The sequence below is a fragment of the Anabrus simplex genome, chromosome 12 (genome assembly GCF_040414725.1).
Source record: "Anabrus simplex isolate iqAnaSimp1 chromosome 12, ASM4041472v1, whole genome shotgun sequence".
Lineage (NCBI taxonomy): Eukaryota > Metazoa > Arthropoda > Insecta > Orthoptera > Tettigoniidae > Anabrus > Anabrus simplex.
In genome coordinates, this window is record NC_090276.1 from 61,936,431 (window position 1) to 61,953,046 (window position 16,616).

General features: G+C 41.6%; 1 protein-coding gene across 2 annotated transcripts in view; it reads left to right on the top strand.

The window, feature by feature from the left end:
• The window catches only part of LOC136884055 (proton-coupled amino acid transporter-like protein CG1139), a 224,130-nt gene that overhangs the window by 108,366 nt on the left and 99,148 nt on the right, over positions 1-16,616 (top strand). For both annotated transcript variants that reach the window (XM_067156079.2, XM_067156078.2), the window contains exon 3: positions 11,627-11,707. In XM_067156079.2, the coding sequence (XP_067012180.2) occupies positions 11,627-11,707 (81 nt within the window). The remainder of the gene's footprint in view (positions 1-11,626; positions 11,708-16,616) is intronic.

Sequence of the window (16,616 nt, forward strand, 5' to 3'; positions counted from 1 at the left end):
TAAGATCCTGCAACAGCATTTTGCAGAACATAGGAAACCGCGGAAGGTGTAAAATACACCTATCGAACCGAACATGTCCCGGCACTAAAAGTCATTAGCTAAGTAAAAAAAAAACAAATGTGTTTCTCGTAATTAAGGGAGATAAACCTCGGCCTGACCAGCTCTACACTGTATTTCACGCTAACACAAACGACCTTGCACACACGACCGGAAGAGAAATTGCGTAAAAATGTCCACAACGTTACACCACCGTGAACACAAGGTCAGCGATTCCATTCAGGCGTGTTTTTGCTGTCGATACCGGCATTAAGTCCTCAAACTCATACCTACAGATGATCTGGTACAATACTTTACATATGTTACCGTATCCATTATCGCCAGTATGTATCGATAATTTTCTCTCAAACTCCTCGGCTGAATGGTCAGCCCAGTAGCCTTCGGTTTAGAAGGCTTAGGATTCGATTTCGAGCCGGATAGGGTGTTTTAACCGGCTCTCGTTAATTCCTCTAGCTCGTCGTCGATATAAGGTCAGGAAGGGCAACCGGTCGTAAAAATGCTTAAATCACATATAGTGCCCAACCCAGTTACTTGACAAGGAAGAAGAAAATCAAATGATCATAAACATGTCTTTCAGTGTGACGCGATTACCTAGCAACCGTGCAGGCTGTGATGTGAAGTATTGAAAGATGGCCATGAGAGATCTGCGGCCTGTGCAGCTCTCAAGGTAGATAACTGTCTCCCTGTGGGTGAGGACAGTAGAATAACACCTACGGTATCCCGCGTCTATGGTAAGAGGCGACGAAAAGGAGCCCCAGAGACTCTCAACTTGGAAGCGTGGGTTAGCGACCACAGGGTCCTTAACTTCCACTTACTTGTGCCAGGCCCCTCACTTTCAATAATAATAATAATAATAATAATAATAATAATAATAATAATAATAATAATAATAATAATAATAATGATAGTAATTACGGTTTTCGGAGACGCCGAGGTGCCTGAATTTGGTTGTGCAGAAGATCTTTTACGTGCTAGTAAATGTAGCAACACGAGGCTGACGTATTTGAGCACCGCACTGAGCCAGGATCGAACCTGCCACTCAGCCTGGCGGCTCCTCACTTTCATATACACTGACTGACAGAGCTAATGCAACACCAAGAAGGAGTGGTCAGAACTTTATGCCAATTGCAGGGTAGACTGACGTCACTGAGGTATGCTCATGATGTGAAATGCGCCGCTGTGCTGCGCACGTAGCGAACGATAAATGGGACACGGCGTTGGCGAATGGCCCACTTCGTGCCGTGATTTCTCAGCCGACAGTCATTGTAGAACGTGTTGTCGTGTGCCACAGGACACGTGTATAGCTAAGAATGCCAGGCCGCCGTCAACGGAGGCATTTCCAGCAGACAGACGACTTTACGAGGGGTATGGTGATCGGGCTGAGAAGGGCAGGTTGGTCGCTTCGTCAAATCGCAGCCGATACCCATAGGGATGTGTCCACGGTGCAGCGCCTGTGGCGAAGATGGTTGGCGCAGGGACATGTGGCACGTGCGAGGGGTCCAGGCGCAGCCCGAGTGACGTCAGCACGCGAGGATCGGCGCATCCGCCGCCAAGCGGTGGCAGCCCCGCACGCCACGTCAACCGCCATTTTTCAGCATGTGCAAGACACCCTGGCTGTTCCAATATCGACCAGAACAATTTCCCGTCGATTGGTTGAAGGAGGCCTGCACTCCCGGCGTCCGCTCAGAAGACTACCATTGACTCCACAGCATAGACGTGCACGCCTGGCATGGTGCCGGGCTAGAGCGACTTGGATGAGGGAATGGCGGAACGTCGTGTTCTCCGATGAGTCACGCTTCTGTTCTGTCAGTGATAGTCACCGCAGACGAGTGTGGCGTCGGCGTGGAGAAAGGTCAAATCCGGCAGTAACTGTGGAGCGCCCTACCGCTAGACAACGCGGCATCATGGTTTGGGGCGCTATTACATATGATTCCACGTCACCTCTAGTGCGTATTCAAGGCACGTTAAATGCCCACCCCTACGTGCAGCATGTGCTGCGGCCGGTGGCACTCCCGTACCTTCAGGGGCTGCCCAATGCTCTGTTTCAGCAGGATAATGCCCGCCCACACACTGCTCGCATCTCCCAACAGGCTCTACGAGGTGTACAGCGTACTCTCAGGATCTCTCACCAATCGAACACGTGTGGGATCTCATTGGACGCCGTTTGCAAACTCTGCCCCAGCCTCGTACGGACGACCAACTGTGGCAAATGGTTGACAGAGAATGGAGAACCATCCCTCAGAACACCATCCGCACTCTTATTGACTCTGTACCTCGACGTGTTTCTGCGTGCATCGCCGCTCGCGGTGGTCCTACATCCTACTGAGTCGATGCCGTGCGCATTGTGTAACCTGCATATCGGTTTGAAATAAACATCAATTATTCGTCCGTGCCGTCTCTGTTTTTTCCCCAACTTTCATCCCTTTCGAACCACTCCTTCTTGGTGTTACATTTGCTCTGTCAGTCAGTGTATATCCTATCTTACCTCCCTTGGTTTACTCTTGTTCATTTCCCATCGCGGCGCTATTAGGTTGCGAGGGTCACTTTCACGCCGTACGTGGCCCCTGTCTTTCTTTGGCCCATGTTTTCGTTTTTCGAAGTGCCGGACCGCTTCCACGTTTTCCTTCTGATTGGTGTTAATAGATGATGTTTGCCCAGTTGTATTTCCTCTTAAGACAACAATCATCACCACCATCACCACCATCACCACCACCATCTCTCAAGGTACTGTTGCTAGGTAACATCGTGTTATTTCAGTACACACATTTTCCGATGACTCCTAGCTGTAAGACATTTTATATCAAAAGAAGAAGAGGAAGAAAAAGAAGAATTTCCTATCAATATATTTCGTATACAGATATAAAAATTGTGGCAATGGAATGCTATTTACTTTTATTTATTGTATGCCTTTTAGTGGCCGGAAGTGTCCGAGGACATGTTTGGCTCATTCATTCGTTCATTCATTCATATCCTAAAGGCAAGGCCATGTTGCTGCAACCACATTTGTCTCTCCTCTGCTGGGCCTTTCAGGTCAACATATTTGTTCAAATTCAGCCTGTCTATCACGGAATCCAGATACTTCTTCCTCGGCCTTCCTCTTCCCTTCTTATCCAGAACTTTTTCTTCCAGCATAGTCATCAGTAGGGCCCGGATGTATATGCAGTAATAGGTTAGAATGCAAACTTACTGAAGCGAGTGACATGTAAAGTCTACCTGCGCGACGGTAATGCTATGAGGTTTGCATAAACATTAGGGGTTCTAATGGGGTGAAGCGACTGAATCATGTGGAAAGACACAGGTAAATCATTTTGCATCAAGGACAATGTACGTATAATTCCAAGTTTCGGTTCTTGTAGCGTAACACATGAATGATTGTAGAAATATACCGTCATATTGTAAGTGAGAATGATTTTATTAAACAGAATTACAAGAGTAATTACGTAGGACCCAGATGTTTATGCAGTAATAGGTTAGAATGCAAACTTACTGAAGCGAGTGACATGTAAAGTGTACCTGGGCGACGGTAATGCTATGAGGTTTGCATAAACATTAGGATATGGTACGTGTTACAATTTTTTATAATTTGCTTCACCTCGCTCCAACGCAGATTAGGGGTTCTAATGGGGTGAACCCCTAATGTTTATGCAAACCTCATAGCATTACCGTCGCGCAGGTAGACTTTACCTGTCTCTCGCTTCAGTAAGTTTGCATTCTAACCCATTACTGCATAAACATCCGGGCCCTAGTCATCAGGAATGTGTTATGTCGAGGTGTGTGGCCTAGGATTTTGATTTTCCTCTTTTCTACAGTGTTGATCAATTGCCTGTTTCGTCTTTTTCCTTAAGGACCCTATTGTTTGACTTTTTCTTTGTCCAACTAATTTTCAGCATCCTCCTCCATATCCACATTTCTATTGCTTCCAGGCGTTTTATATCCTGTTTTGCTAAGACCCATGTTTCGCAACCATACAACAAAACACTCCACACAAGCATTTTGGCAATTTCTTTCCTAATTTTAATGTTAATGTTCCTGCTTGTCAGAAGCTGTTTCTTGTTACTGAAGGCTCCTGCTCGAGGCTTAACGTCGCCATCCGACAGGCCATCAACAGCGTCATATGCCCTCACTCCATATGAGCACTGCGGAGTTCGGCGATGATACAGTGAACGACAAAAAGTGTGAAAAATGAATCCTTCATCGGACGAAAAAGCAAAAAGAACTGTTACTTATTATAAAACAAAGGAAAACACAATACTTGGGGCATTTTATGAGGGGAGAGCGGTATCTATTATTATAGCTAATTATTGAAGGAAAGATACAAGGGAAACGGTCCATTGGTAGACGGAGTAATTTATGGCTAAAGGACATTCGAAGATCGCACAGATGTAGCCTACATCAGAAGCAGCTTTTCATCTTGCATTGTCAAGATCAGAGCTGGCTACTTAGATCGCCAACCTCCGCATGAAGACGGCTCTTAAGAACAAGAATGAGTGCAAAATACATTCATGCGTGCAAACAAAGGAACTGTGAAGCTCCTGAAGCTCCTGACAGAAAGGACACAATCTCTTGCAAAAAATGAGGGCAGTATATAGACTATCGTATGTCACTAAAGATGGCTCAAATATCAATGCAGTGATGGCAAATGGTAACATACACCTTCATGATGAAAGAGATACATTTTGTTCATGGCGACTTTTAGGCTTCTCCTCCATTGGAAACGGAAACCTGCGAACTGCGATTTCGGACCAATCTGTGCGAAGTCAGTTCGTACGAAATCGTGCGTACGCTATCGTTCTTTGGTTGTGTTATATATGCGTGAAGTAATGGCGCTTCCTGAAGATTTGTGTGATCTTTATGCATTAGGTACGCCTCTTCTTGCGACAAGAGCTCAGAAGAGGAGATGGGAGTGGTTACATTATATTTTATCGAAAAGACAAACGTTTGATGAGTTTTTACGTACGTGGGCTGATCTGGAAAAGGACGAGAGGCAGTACTTCGGTTATTTTCGCATGAAATATTAAATATTTCGATACATATTACACAAAGTACAATATCAATTAACTTTCGCGAAACTGATTCACCTGAAAAACGTCTAACTGTGACTTTGAGGTAAGCAATGCTCTTCCAATTTTAACATTCCTGTCCTAATTCCCAACAGGCATCCCTTATTCCAGAGAATATTCAATATCATTGCAGACTGATTATGCTGTGTAACAGCGAGACGTAATAGAATTACCGGAAATTATTCTCTCTCGCCAGTGCGATAAAGCCTGGCAGAGCGGCCATAGCACTCGGGAGAATGTGTGAAGTTTCATTGTCAAGTCACAGGATGATAACATATATCTGAAATGAGAAACTTAATTTGTATTTTCTATAATTCCAACACCCAAAACAATGATGCACTATAAATATAAAACATATTTTATAAAAAATTAATCAGATGTAGGTGTGAAGGGATCAGACGGGAAAATTGCTGGGGTCTTTTTAATGAAAATCACACTTTGAAGTTGTGTTGTAAAGACACAATTTCTGCACATCCCGCATGTGGTAATTACACTGTCGCTGGTCTCACAAATACCTCCCATCTCTTACCACAAGTATCAACTTTTCAGCACTGATGATAAAACGCAACTCTTCGGCCGAAAAGTCCAAACCAATCTGTATAGTTCGCAGTCCTCAGGTATACGTGCGTTCACAGACGAATAACGCCGGTTCCAATGGACGCTGTCCCACTTGAATTCAGCGGTTTAGATCGTTCGGCCGTGTTCGTGCGTGTTCGTACGAATTCGTCATCGCAGCGTTTCGTAGGTTTCCACTTCCAATGGACGAGAGCCCTTAGATATGTGGAAAAAATTTTGAACTTCCTGAAGTTGACCTCCAAAACTTCGAAATAACTGCAATAAAGCATCATAGACGTCTGTCTTTTCGGCGCGGAGATTATTCTTTCCTCGATAAAATCGCAGATTGTCCGTGAAATCCATGACATGACAACCCTAAGTAATGCCGTGTCTTAATATTTACATACGTCAAAATAATGCGGAAAGTAGAACTTTTACAATATTGCAGTTACTTCCAGAGCTCAGCTTCTTGCAGTATAAAAATAATTTAAATAAACAACTTTGTTCCATAGACCGACGAATTTCACTTCTTTCCTGACTCAAAAGCGTGCGGAAAATGGCACTTTACCCTTCAGTAGCTAGCCCACAATCTATACAAAAATCAATCTGCAGAATCGAAGAATTAGGAAAATTAGAAACAATCCAGAAAGAGTGAGGCAAGGCTGCAGGCTGCTCCTTCTCCTTTTCAGTGTTTATAAAGAACAGGTGGCAAAGGAAGTTAAAGAGGAATTTGGAAAAGGAATCACAATCCAAGGAGAGGAAATCAAAACTGAGATTTGTCAATTATATTGTTATTTGATCTGTGGCTGCAGAAGATCTGGAGAAATTCCTGAATGGTATAAATACATTCTTTGGGAAGGAGTACAAGATGAAATTAAATCAATCCGGAGCAAAATTAATGGAGTGGAGTCGAACAAAGTCAGGTGATCCAGGAAATGTTAGACTAGGAAATGAAGTCTTAGTAGAAATAGGTGAATATAGCTACTTGGGCAGTAAAATAAAACTAACAATGGGCAGAAGTAAGGAGGACATAAAATGCAGACTACCACAAGCAAGGAAGGTCTTTCTTAAGAAAAGAAATTTGCTCACCTCGAATATTGATATAGAAAGTAGAAAAACTTTCTGAAGACTTTCGTCCGGAGCGTGGCATTGTATAGAAAGGAAACATGGACGATAACTAATTCAGAAAGAATAGAGGCTAAAGATGAGATGGGAAGATCGAATCACGAATGAAGAGATACTGAATGGAATTGGTGAGAGGAGATCGATTTGGAGAAATTTGACGAGAAGAAGAGATAGAATAATAGGACACACCCGGGACTTGTTCAGTTGGTTTTAGAGGGAAGTGTAGGTGGCAATAACAGCAAGGGAAGACCAAAGTATGAATATGACAAGCAGATTGAGAATGCAGTAGTTACGTGGAAATGAAAAGTTTAGCACAAGTTAGAGTGCAATGGAGATTTGCATCAAAACCAGTCTATGGACTGACGACTCAAACAACAACAACAAATTAAACGAATTTAATTTTAAGTAATTTTGATACGTCGTGACGCAAATCGTCCAGGGTTGATCCATGCAATGTCTTGCTATGAATGATATAAGAGATGTATACATCAGGTTATGTCATAATAAAACATAAATATTAATGATATTTGACGCAGCGAACAGTCCACTAAGCTACCAGAGTCGTAAACATGGTCCTCTTGGTCCTGGATTAATCAAAATAAACATGGATTCCATGAAAAGTGGAACTTTGGAACGTTTTTGTAAACTATAAACAAATAGTTGTATGTGTATCTATTTGAACAGTACATGTTATAAATGGCCATATCTAGTGGTGAACATATTTTTAAAATTATAAAGTTTAGATGCAGTTTTGAGGTTTCAAGATGGAAAAAAAGTAGAATTTGTAACAATATTAGTGCTAGATTTTGTCTTAAATTTATCTCTAATTATAAATATGATTCCATTGTGCAGTTAATAATGAACAACTACTAAAATACAAGGTGTTTAAAAATAATCTTTAAGAAGTCTTTAATTTTTTCATGCGCTCTAATGCTTAATTTACTAATTTAAACAAACAATTTTACTTTTAATTTGTCCTTATATACTAGTATCTCCTTTAACCTGATAAACATTTCGATAATTTTGCTTAGTTATAATGTAACACGCGTTACATTCAAAACAGTAAAATAGCAAGAAAAACATTGATTGCCCTTTCTTAAACAAAACTACCATATGTTTAGTTTTTCTAGAGTTTATTTGGACTGCAATAAAGGTTGCAAGTTTCTATTAGCTGTCATCTCACAGAGTTTATCGATTTTCACCATCTATCTCAACAGGTGGGTTGCATTCGTGTAACACCCCTTACAGTAGGACCTATGTTTCTTAATACAACTTGTTCGGTGAATAGTCCTGTACTATCAACATAGAAGAACAATGCACGACAGTGACCTTACTGTCCTTCGAAATAGTCCCCTCCCATAACTATGCACTGCTGAGATCGGCGATACATGTCTTGGAGACTTTGCAAGAAGGCCTCCTTTGGGATGGTGTTCAAAAGCCTCGTCACATTTCTTGGATGTCAGGAATATCGTCAAATTTCTTTCCTTTCAAAGCGAGTTTGATGCGTGACTTTTCGGCTCTGACCTTTTTTCCGACGAGGGGATTCCGGAGAACGCCATTCCATGCTTTGCCGTTTCGTTTCAGGCTCGTACCTGAGACACCAGGTTTCATCCTCAGTGACAATAGAGTTCAAGAAATTTGGTGTCGCATCCGCCGTTTCCACAAAATCCTGTAAAGCCTCTAAACGTGCCTGCTTCTGATCGTCAGTCAAGTGATGTGCCACAAGACAAGAACACGGTTTCCTCTTCCCTAACTTCTGGGTAACGATTTCTCGCACAGATTCACGGTTATTCTGCAGTTCATCCGCTATCATGCACACAGTTAAACGCCGATCGTTCGTGATTAATGTCCTCACCTTCTCAATGTTTTCGTCACTGACGTCGGTCGCCGGTCTTCCGCTACGGAGGTTGTCAGAAACACTTTCCCGGCCCCTTCGAAAACGGGCGAACTAGTCGTAACACACACTTCATGGACAATACTTGATCTTCATAAACACGTACCAGCATCGCATGCGTTTCTTTCGGTGTCTTGCCAAGCTAAAAACAAAACTGTACATTGATCTTTTGGTCGTACATGTTCCTGTTCGCAGTTCAGAACCTAGGCACTAAACACGCACTGTGTCAAACAGGTCTTACGTGGCACACACACGATGCTCAATTGAACAACGTTGGGAGCAGGTGGTCAAAACCTGCTGCTACGCAGGTGCAGCGTTGTGTGTCACAAGTTGTATTTAAAATAGTGGGAAGCGTTTTGTTTCAGAAAATAATAGCCCATAGTACACAAAAAAATAAGAGCTATATTTTGCAAATTGATTTTTTAATAATGATGTTGTTTGCTTTACGTCCCAGTAACTACTCTTTTTACGGTTTTCGGAGATGCCGAGGTGCCGGAATTTAGTCCCGCAGGATTTCTTTCACGTGCCAGTAAATCTACCGACACGAGGCTGACGTATTTGAGCACCTTCAAATACCACCGGACTGAGCGAGGATCGAACCTGCCAAGTTGGAGTCAGACGGCCAGCGCCTTAACCATCTGAGCCACTCAATCCGGCACTGACAGGTCGTATGGGGACGATGGGATAGGAAAGGGCTAGCAGTAAGACGGAAGCGATCGTGACCTTAATTAAGGTACCGCTTGGTGAGAAAATGGCAAACACCGGGCGAGTTGGCCGTGCGGTTAGGGGCGCGCAAGTGTGAGCTAGCATCCGGGAGATAGTGGGTTCGAATCCCACTGTCCGCAGCCCTGAAGATGGTTTTCCATGGTTTCCCATTTTCACACCAGGCAAATGTTGGGGCTGTTCCTTAATTAAGGCCACGGCCGCTTTCTTCCCATTCCTAGGCCTATCCCATCGTCGCCATAAGACCTGTCTGTGTCGGTGCGTGCGACGTAAAGCCACTAGCAAAAAATGGTAAACAACACAAAAGGATATTCAGGGCTGCCAACAGTGGGGTTCGAACTCACTATCTCCCGGATGGAAGCTCACAGCTGCGCGAAACTAACCGCACGGGCAATTCGTTCGGTGGAAATGGATTAACCTATACGTAGTCAGTATTGTGATGGTGGCAGATTACTTTAGCTAGGAATACAGAGACGCCGTTTTTTGTATAGATGAGTACGGAACTACAGTGCTGCAATCAGGCGTAGAAACAGTTCAACAGTGCCCCTTGATTTATGATATACCTGCTGTTCGTGTTTACGTTACTCTGAAGAGGCGTTCAAACACTCAGATACTTCTTTCTTTCTTTCTTTCTTTCTTTCTTTCTTTCTTTCTTTATCCGTTTACTCTGCAGAGTGGGTTTTTCCCTCGAACTCAACGAGGGATCCCACCTCTGCCGGCTCAAGGGCAGTGTCCTGGAGCATGAGACTTTTGGTCAGGGGATACAACTAGGGAGGAGGAACAGTAACTCGCACAGACGGCCTCACCTGCTGTGCTGAACAGGGGCCTTGTGGTGATAAGGGAAGATTGAAAGGGATAGACATGGAAAAGGGAAGGAAGCGGCCGTGGCTTTGAGTTGGGTACCATCCCGGCATTTGCCTTGAGAAGAATTGGGAAACCACGGAAAACCACTTCGCGGATGGCTGAGGAGGGAATCGAACCCACCTATACTCAGTTGAACTCCCGAGGCTGAGTGGATCCCGTTCCAGCGCTCGTACCACTTTTCAGATTTCGTGGCAGAGCCGGGAATCGAACACGGGCCCCCGGGGAGGGCAGCTAATCACGCTACCACTACACCACAGAGGCGAATATTATGACAATATTTTATATTATGCAATATTAATATATTATTTAATATCTTACTATTATTATTGTTGTTTTATTTATTTAATCGAATAGCACTTAATGGATAATCACAATAACTGGCTAAAAGAAATCAGTGAAGGCCTGAATGAAATTGGTATTAATGGAGAAACTATTCAAGATAGAATGAAATTCAGAACCTTAATTTCCAAATATAAATTTTCTGTAAAGCCCAGCCGACTAAATAGAGAATGGACTGAACAACGTAGAAAAGGAACACAGCGAGAGGATGAAGAGGTATTGGGAAGAGAAGGAGAAAAACAAAAAAATTGCTAATAAATGAACTAGCCAAGATTTTGTGGGATTACTGACGAAAATAAGGGCTATTAGACTAGACAAAAGAGTGGTTCAACGAGTGGCTAAATTTCTAGAAAATATAACTTAGAGAATGAGAATAGATCCTGTAATGATAAAGAGGGGTCCCACAGGGAAGTGTCATGGGACCCTTGTTTTCTTATATCACATTAACTAGATTGTAAATAAAGGTTACAGATCTCTTCACATTGTTATTAAAGGGTATTTAGGGACTGTAGTAAGGAATCAAGAAGAATAGCACTTTCACAGAGCACGTTAAATCAATTCTTGCTATGTTTCTCTTTCCTCTCCGCCCCCATCTGTTTCATCCGTTCTGATCGCCATTTCCCGAGCTGTCTATGTTATGTGGCTACTTTCTTCTTTTCTTGTTCATCCCTGAAAATCACTTCAAATTCTGTCCCTAAATAACTTTTTATTATGTGTATCCTTAATGTCAATGTTTGCTTCTTTGAAATCATTTAATGTCTTTCTAAACAAAGTTGGTTGTACGTTAAGATTTATGATTGTATTAAAAATCTGTTTTTGTCAGTCTGTCATTATTCATTTTGTTCAAAATGCCAGAAAAACGACAATCTTGTTTTACGCATGGTGTGTGCTATTGTATACTCTCGACATGTATATAGATTTCTTTATTAGATCCTGGCTTGTTACATTATACTTCTGATTATTATTATTATTTACCATGAATTTTGAGACAATATGTCTTCGCTTTCAGGGTGCAGTTGACTGAGAATCAGCGGAACGAGAAGGAGGGGCTGGAGAATGGCAGCGGTCAGCCCGATAAGAAGAAAACCTCGTAAGTTGGCTGCAGTGAGAAAGTTCTGATAAGGAAAACAATACACTGTTACTACTGTGCTAATAAGCTACGTGAGGAATGTCTATCGACTATTATTAGGTCACGGTTCCTAGAGGGAAAATGTTATTGTGTGTACTCCATAAACTGATGAGGGTAGGGAATCTATTTCACAGGTAAAGCAATGAAGGCTGCGGTGTTTAGTTTAAGGTCAAACGGACAGTATCGCTATTGAACTAGCCAAGATCATGTGGGATTACTGACGAAAATAAGGGCTATTAGACTAGACAAAAGAGTGGTTGAACGAGTGGCTAAATTTCTAGAAAATATAACTTAGAGAATGAGAATAGATCCTGTAATGATAATGAGGGGGTCCCACAGGGAAGTGTCATGGGACCCTTGTTTTCTTATATCACATTAACTAGATTGTAAATAAAGGTTACAGATCTCTTCACATTGTTATTAAAGGGTATTTAGGGACTGCAGTAAGGATGTACAACAACTGTGCTAGCAGGGTACTATATATAGAAGGTTCCATATATATATATATATATATGTGTGTGTGTGTGTATATATATATACATACATAATCAGTCTGCAGTGATAATAATCGAGGGCTATGAAAAATAAGCAGCAATCCAAAAAGGGGTGAGGCAAGGCTGCAGTTTGTCCCCTCCCCCCCTCCTTTTCACTGTTTACATAGAACAGGCAATAAAGGAAACCACAAGGGAATCACAATCCAAGGAGTGTAAATCAAAACCCTGAGATTTGCCGATGATATTGTTATTTTATCTGAGAGTGCAGAAGACCTGGAGAAGTTGCTGAATGGTATGGACGGAGTCTTGGGTGAGGAGTACAAAATGGAAGTCAATGAGTCCAAAACAAAAGTAATGGAGTGCAGTCGTACGAAGTCAGGTGATGCAGGAAATATTAGATTAGGAAATGAAATCTTAAAGGAAGTAGATGAATATTGTTACTTGGGTAGTAAAATAACTAAGGATGACAAAATTAAGGAGGACATAAAATGCAAGCTAGCACAAGCAAGGAAGGCCGTTCTTAAGAAAATAAATTTGCTCACTTCGAACATTGATTTAGGAATTAGAAAGATGTTTTTAAAGACTTTCGTCTGGAGCGTGTATGGAAGTGAAACATGGACGATAACTCGCTCAGGAGGAAAGAGAATAGAAGCTTTTGAAATGCGGTGTTACAGAAGAATGCTGAAGGTGAGATGGATAGATCGAATCACGAATGAAGAGATACTCAATCGAATTGGTGAGAGGAGATCGTTGTGGCTAAATTTGACGAGAAGAAGAGATAGAATGATAGAACACATCTTAAGACACCAAGGACTTGTGCAGTTTGTCTTTGAGGGAAGTGTAGGTGGTAAGAACGGTAGAGGTAGACCAAGGTATGAATATGACAAGCAGATTAGAGCAGATGTAGGATGCAGCAGTTATGTAGAAACGAAAATGTTAGCACAGGACAGGGGGAAATGGAGAGCTGTATCAAACCAGTCTATGGACTGACGACTCAAACAACAACATAAATGATATGAGTAAAGAACTGAAAAGCTGTTTGCAAATGTATAGAGAATAATAAATATGTTACAGGAAAATGAACCCTTGCAGTACATAATGGTATGATGGTAAACAGGATGATAAGTCAGGTTTTAAGTTTTACCAAGAGGACAAGCCCTCTCAGTTTCAATTAATGTCTTGATGGGGTGATAGAACCTTATAGGCCTTAATATAAGGAATAATCTCCCTTGGGTAATCACATTAACTAGATTGTAAATGAAGGTTACAGAAGGGTATTTAGGGGTTGTAGTAAGGATGTACAACAAGTGTGTTAGCAGGGTACTGACCCCAGTTGGAAAGACAGAATGGTTTAGGAATAAGACTGGACTAAGATAGCAGAGTGTGCTGTCACCTCGTTTGTTTGGTCATGGACGAAATTATAAAGGAAACAAAGGAAGCCTATGGAGATAAAGAGATGAAGATACTGCTATTTGCGGATGATGTGATCTGGGGAAAGAACAGCAAAGAAGTGCAACAACAACTAGATGGACTGAACGAAAAAACTGAGAAGTATGGCATAAAAATCAGTACAGAGAAGAGCAAGACTATGGTGATGTCGAGAGGGGAAAGACAAGGAAAGGGCAATGTGAAAATTGGAAGTCAGAATCTGGAAAGTGAATTAATGCAAAATGCTAGTGTGGACATGGAGATTAGCTGGAGGGTACAGCAGGGCAATGCATTCTACCAAAGTGAAAAAAAAACCACAACTTGTTTGGAGCAAAGAAGTACCACGGAAAAGTAAGGAGATAGTGTACAAAATGTACTATGTACCCATACTGACTTAAGCAGCTGAGACTTGGACTTTGACGAGCAGGCAAGAGAGTAGAATTCAAGCCAGTGAGATGAAATTCCTAAGAGGTATGATAGGAAAGACAAGGAAAGACAGAGTGAGAAATGAAGATGAAGTTGTGATGAGAAAGCTAAAGGAGAGAGTTGAAGAGAATAAACTAAGGTGGTTATGACATGTAAAAAGGATGGAGGAGAATAGAATTCCAAGACAGATGCTGGTGGCAAAGTGCGAGGGCAAGAGAGCAAGAGGAAGACCTAGAACAAGGTGGATTGAATCAGTGAAGAGCGACGCAAGAAGACGAAATTTAGACTGGAACAACATCGTGGAAGAGGAATGGTGGAAGGAAGATGGAGAAGTGCCATAAATACCCTGGCCTGGCAGAAGCTGGATATGGAGAAATGATGACGACGACGAAGACGACGACGACGACGGTAATGATGATGATGAGTAAGGAAGTGAAGGACAGGGGCGTTTAAGTCGCTGTTAAGATCATGTGGTTCCAGTGACTACTTCATACGGGAACTGGGAAAGAACCAAAGGAAAGCAGCACAATTTCTTCTTGGCGATTTCCGACGAAGGATTAGCGTTACGAAAATGTTGCAAATTTTGGGCTGGGTATCGTAATTAATATTTGATCAACAGGAGACAACGGAAAATTATGTGCCACAGGACGCAAATTGTCGCCTATAACCTCAACGAAACGTATGAGTTTCTTTGTTTAGCTTCAGTCTGTCTTTGAATTGACTCTCACTACACTTCATTAGAACATTAGGCCGACCATGATATAATCGTAGTCGTTCTCCATAGAACATTTTAACAAACACTATTAGCTGGCGATACTGAAGTACTGCGCACGCTCCCCCCAAGTTAAAAAAAAATAGATATCTGCTGCTCGGGGCCCTCTGAGCAAATACAGTAGAGACAATACGCGACACTGAGCAAGATATCGAGGGACAGCTATTGGAGCTCTCTCTAGCGAGCAGACCTGAAAACTACTGATTCTGTCATAAGAGCACGTGTATTTTTGTGTGAAGTTTTTGGTGTTATTTATGCGTTTTCAGTGAGTTGACATAATTAAATAGTAGCGTGTGTCATTCCTTGATATCACCTCTCAACATGAGGGGAAAGGTATGTGCCGTGTTTGGCTGCAGTAACTATAAAGTAGATAAGAATGCGCGGTCTTTCTTTCGCTACCCTCGTGACAAGAAAATGTAAGTAATGTTGTGTTTGCATATATATTCTTCCAGTCACAAAGAGATTTTTATATTACTTCATAATCTTCTGACCTGCTCGACCCATATTTTAACTGGCTTAAAATGTAATACGCATATTTTATTGTATAGTGCAGCAGTTAATCTTCAGTACCGATGTGTTGTTGTAGGTGTGATCTGTGGGTTTTGAAATGTCACAGAAGTGATTTGGATAAGGTGTACAAGAAAGAAGGGACGTTACGCTTATATAAGAATTATAAGATCTGTTCAGATCATTTCCAGGCCAGCGACTTTAAAAATCCTCTACTATACAGCCAAGGGTATGTTACATTTTTACTCTAATTGTACGTAAATACTCCTCAAAGCATCACTATCGACAACATTTTCATACTTTTCTTTCTTTTATCCCCCTTCTCAGATTAAAGCCGGGATTTTATATATTTTCTTTCTGTTAGTAGGCTTCATGTTAAGAGGAAAATTGTCCAGCTATTAAATTTCAATTCATTGCATCATATGTGTAAGGAATGTGCCGATATTTTTATTGACAAGTGTCTTAATGTGATGATACAATGTTTTTAAATGAGAAAAAGACAAATCCAACGGTAAGAGTTCAGGCAGGAATGCTAAAGCTAAAAAAATAATGCATAAATGAAAGATCAAGCCATTTCACAGCAGCCCATTTCATATCTTGTTTATATGTCTAATTTCAGTCTTTGAATAATAACCTTTTAAATAATTCTTCATTCATTTATCCAGAATTGCTTTAGCAACTTCGAAGTTAATATGTCAATAACACTTTCTTTCTAGACGTAATTTATTTATCCATTTCCGTATATACATTTCCATTGATATTTGAATTTAGCGCGATTTGTTCAGGTCAAGTCACTAGGAGCGCCACCGTCGAATTGTCTCCCATTTTATCAAGGCTAAATCCCTAAGTGTCGCGTATTGCCTCTACTGTATTTGCTCTAAGTTAGCAGGCGATTTATCGGACCTATAGATGTATGTTACGCTCGTGCAACGCCAAAGCATAAGCTAACCATTCGATACCGCTATAGGTTCGATATCTCACGTTCCAGAAACAGGGCAATCTTATCTTAGTGATGTTAAGTACTGTACAGAGTTGTAATGGAAATAAGTTTAAGGAGCGTATATCGAGTGTTGTGAAATAATGTAATATAGTGCTGTGATACTGTCACAGTAGTGCCAAGCCTGTGTAACTTCTGTATGTAATAATAAAGTACAGTAATAATAATGAACAGAACACTCGTACTACGCACATCAATCTGGAGAGCCGAGTTTCACGCGCAGAGACATGCAGGTAGAGTTCTAAA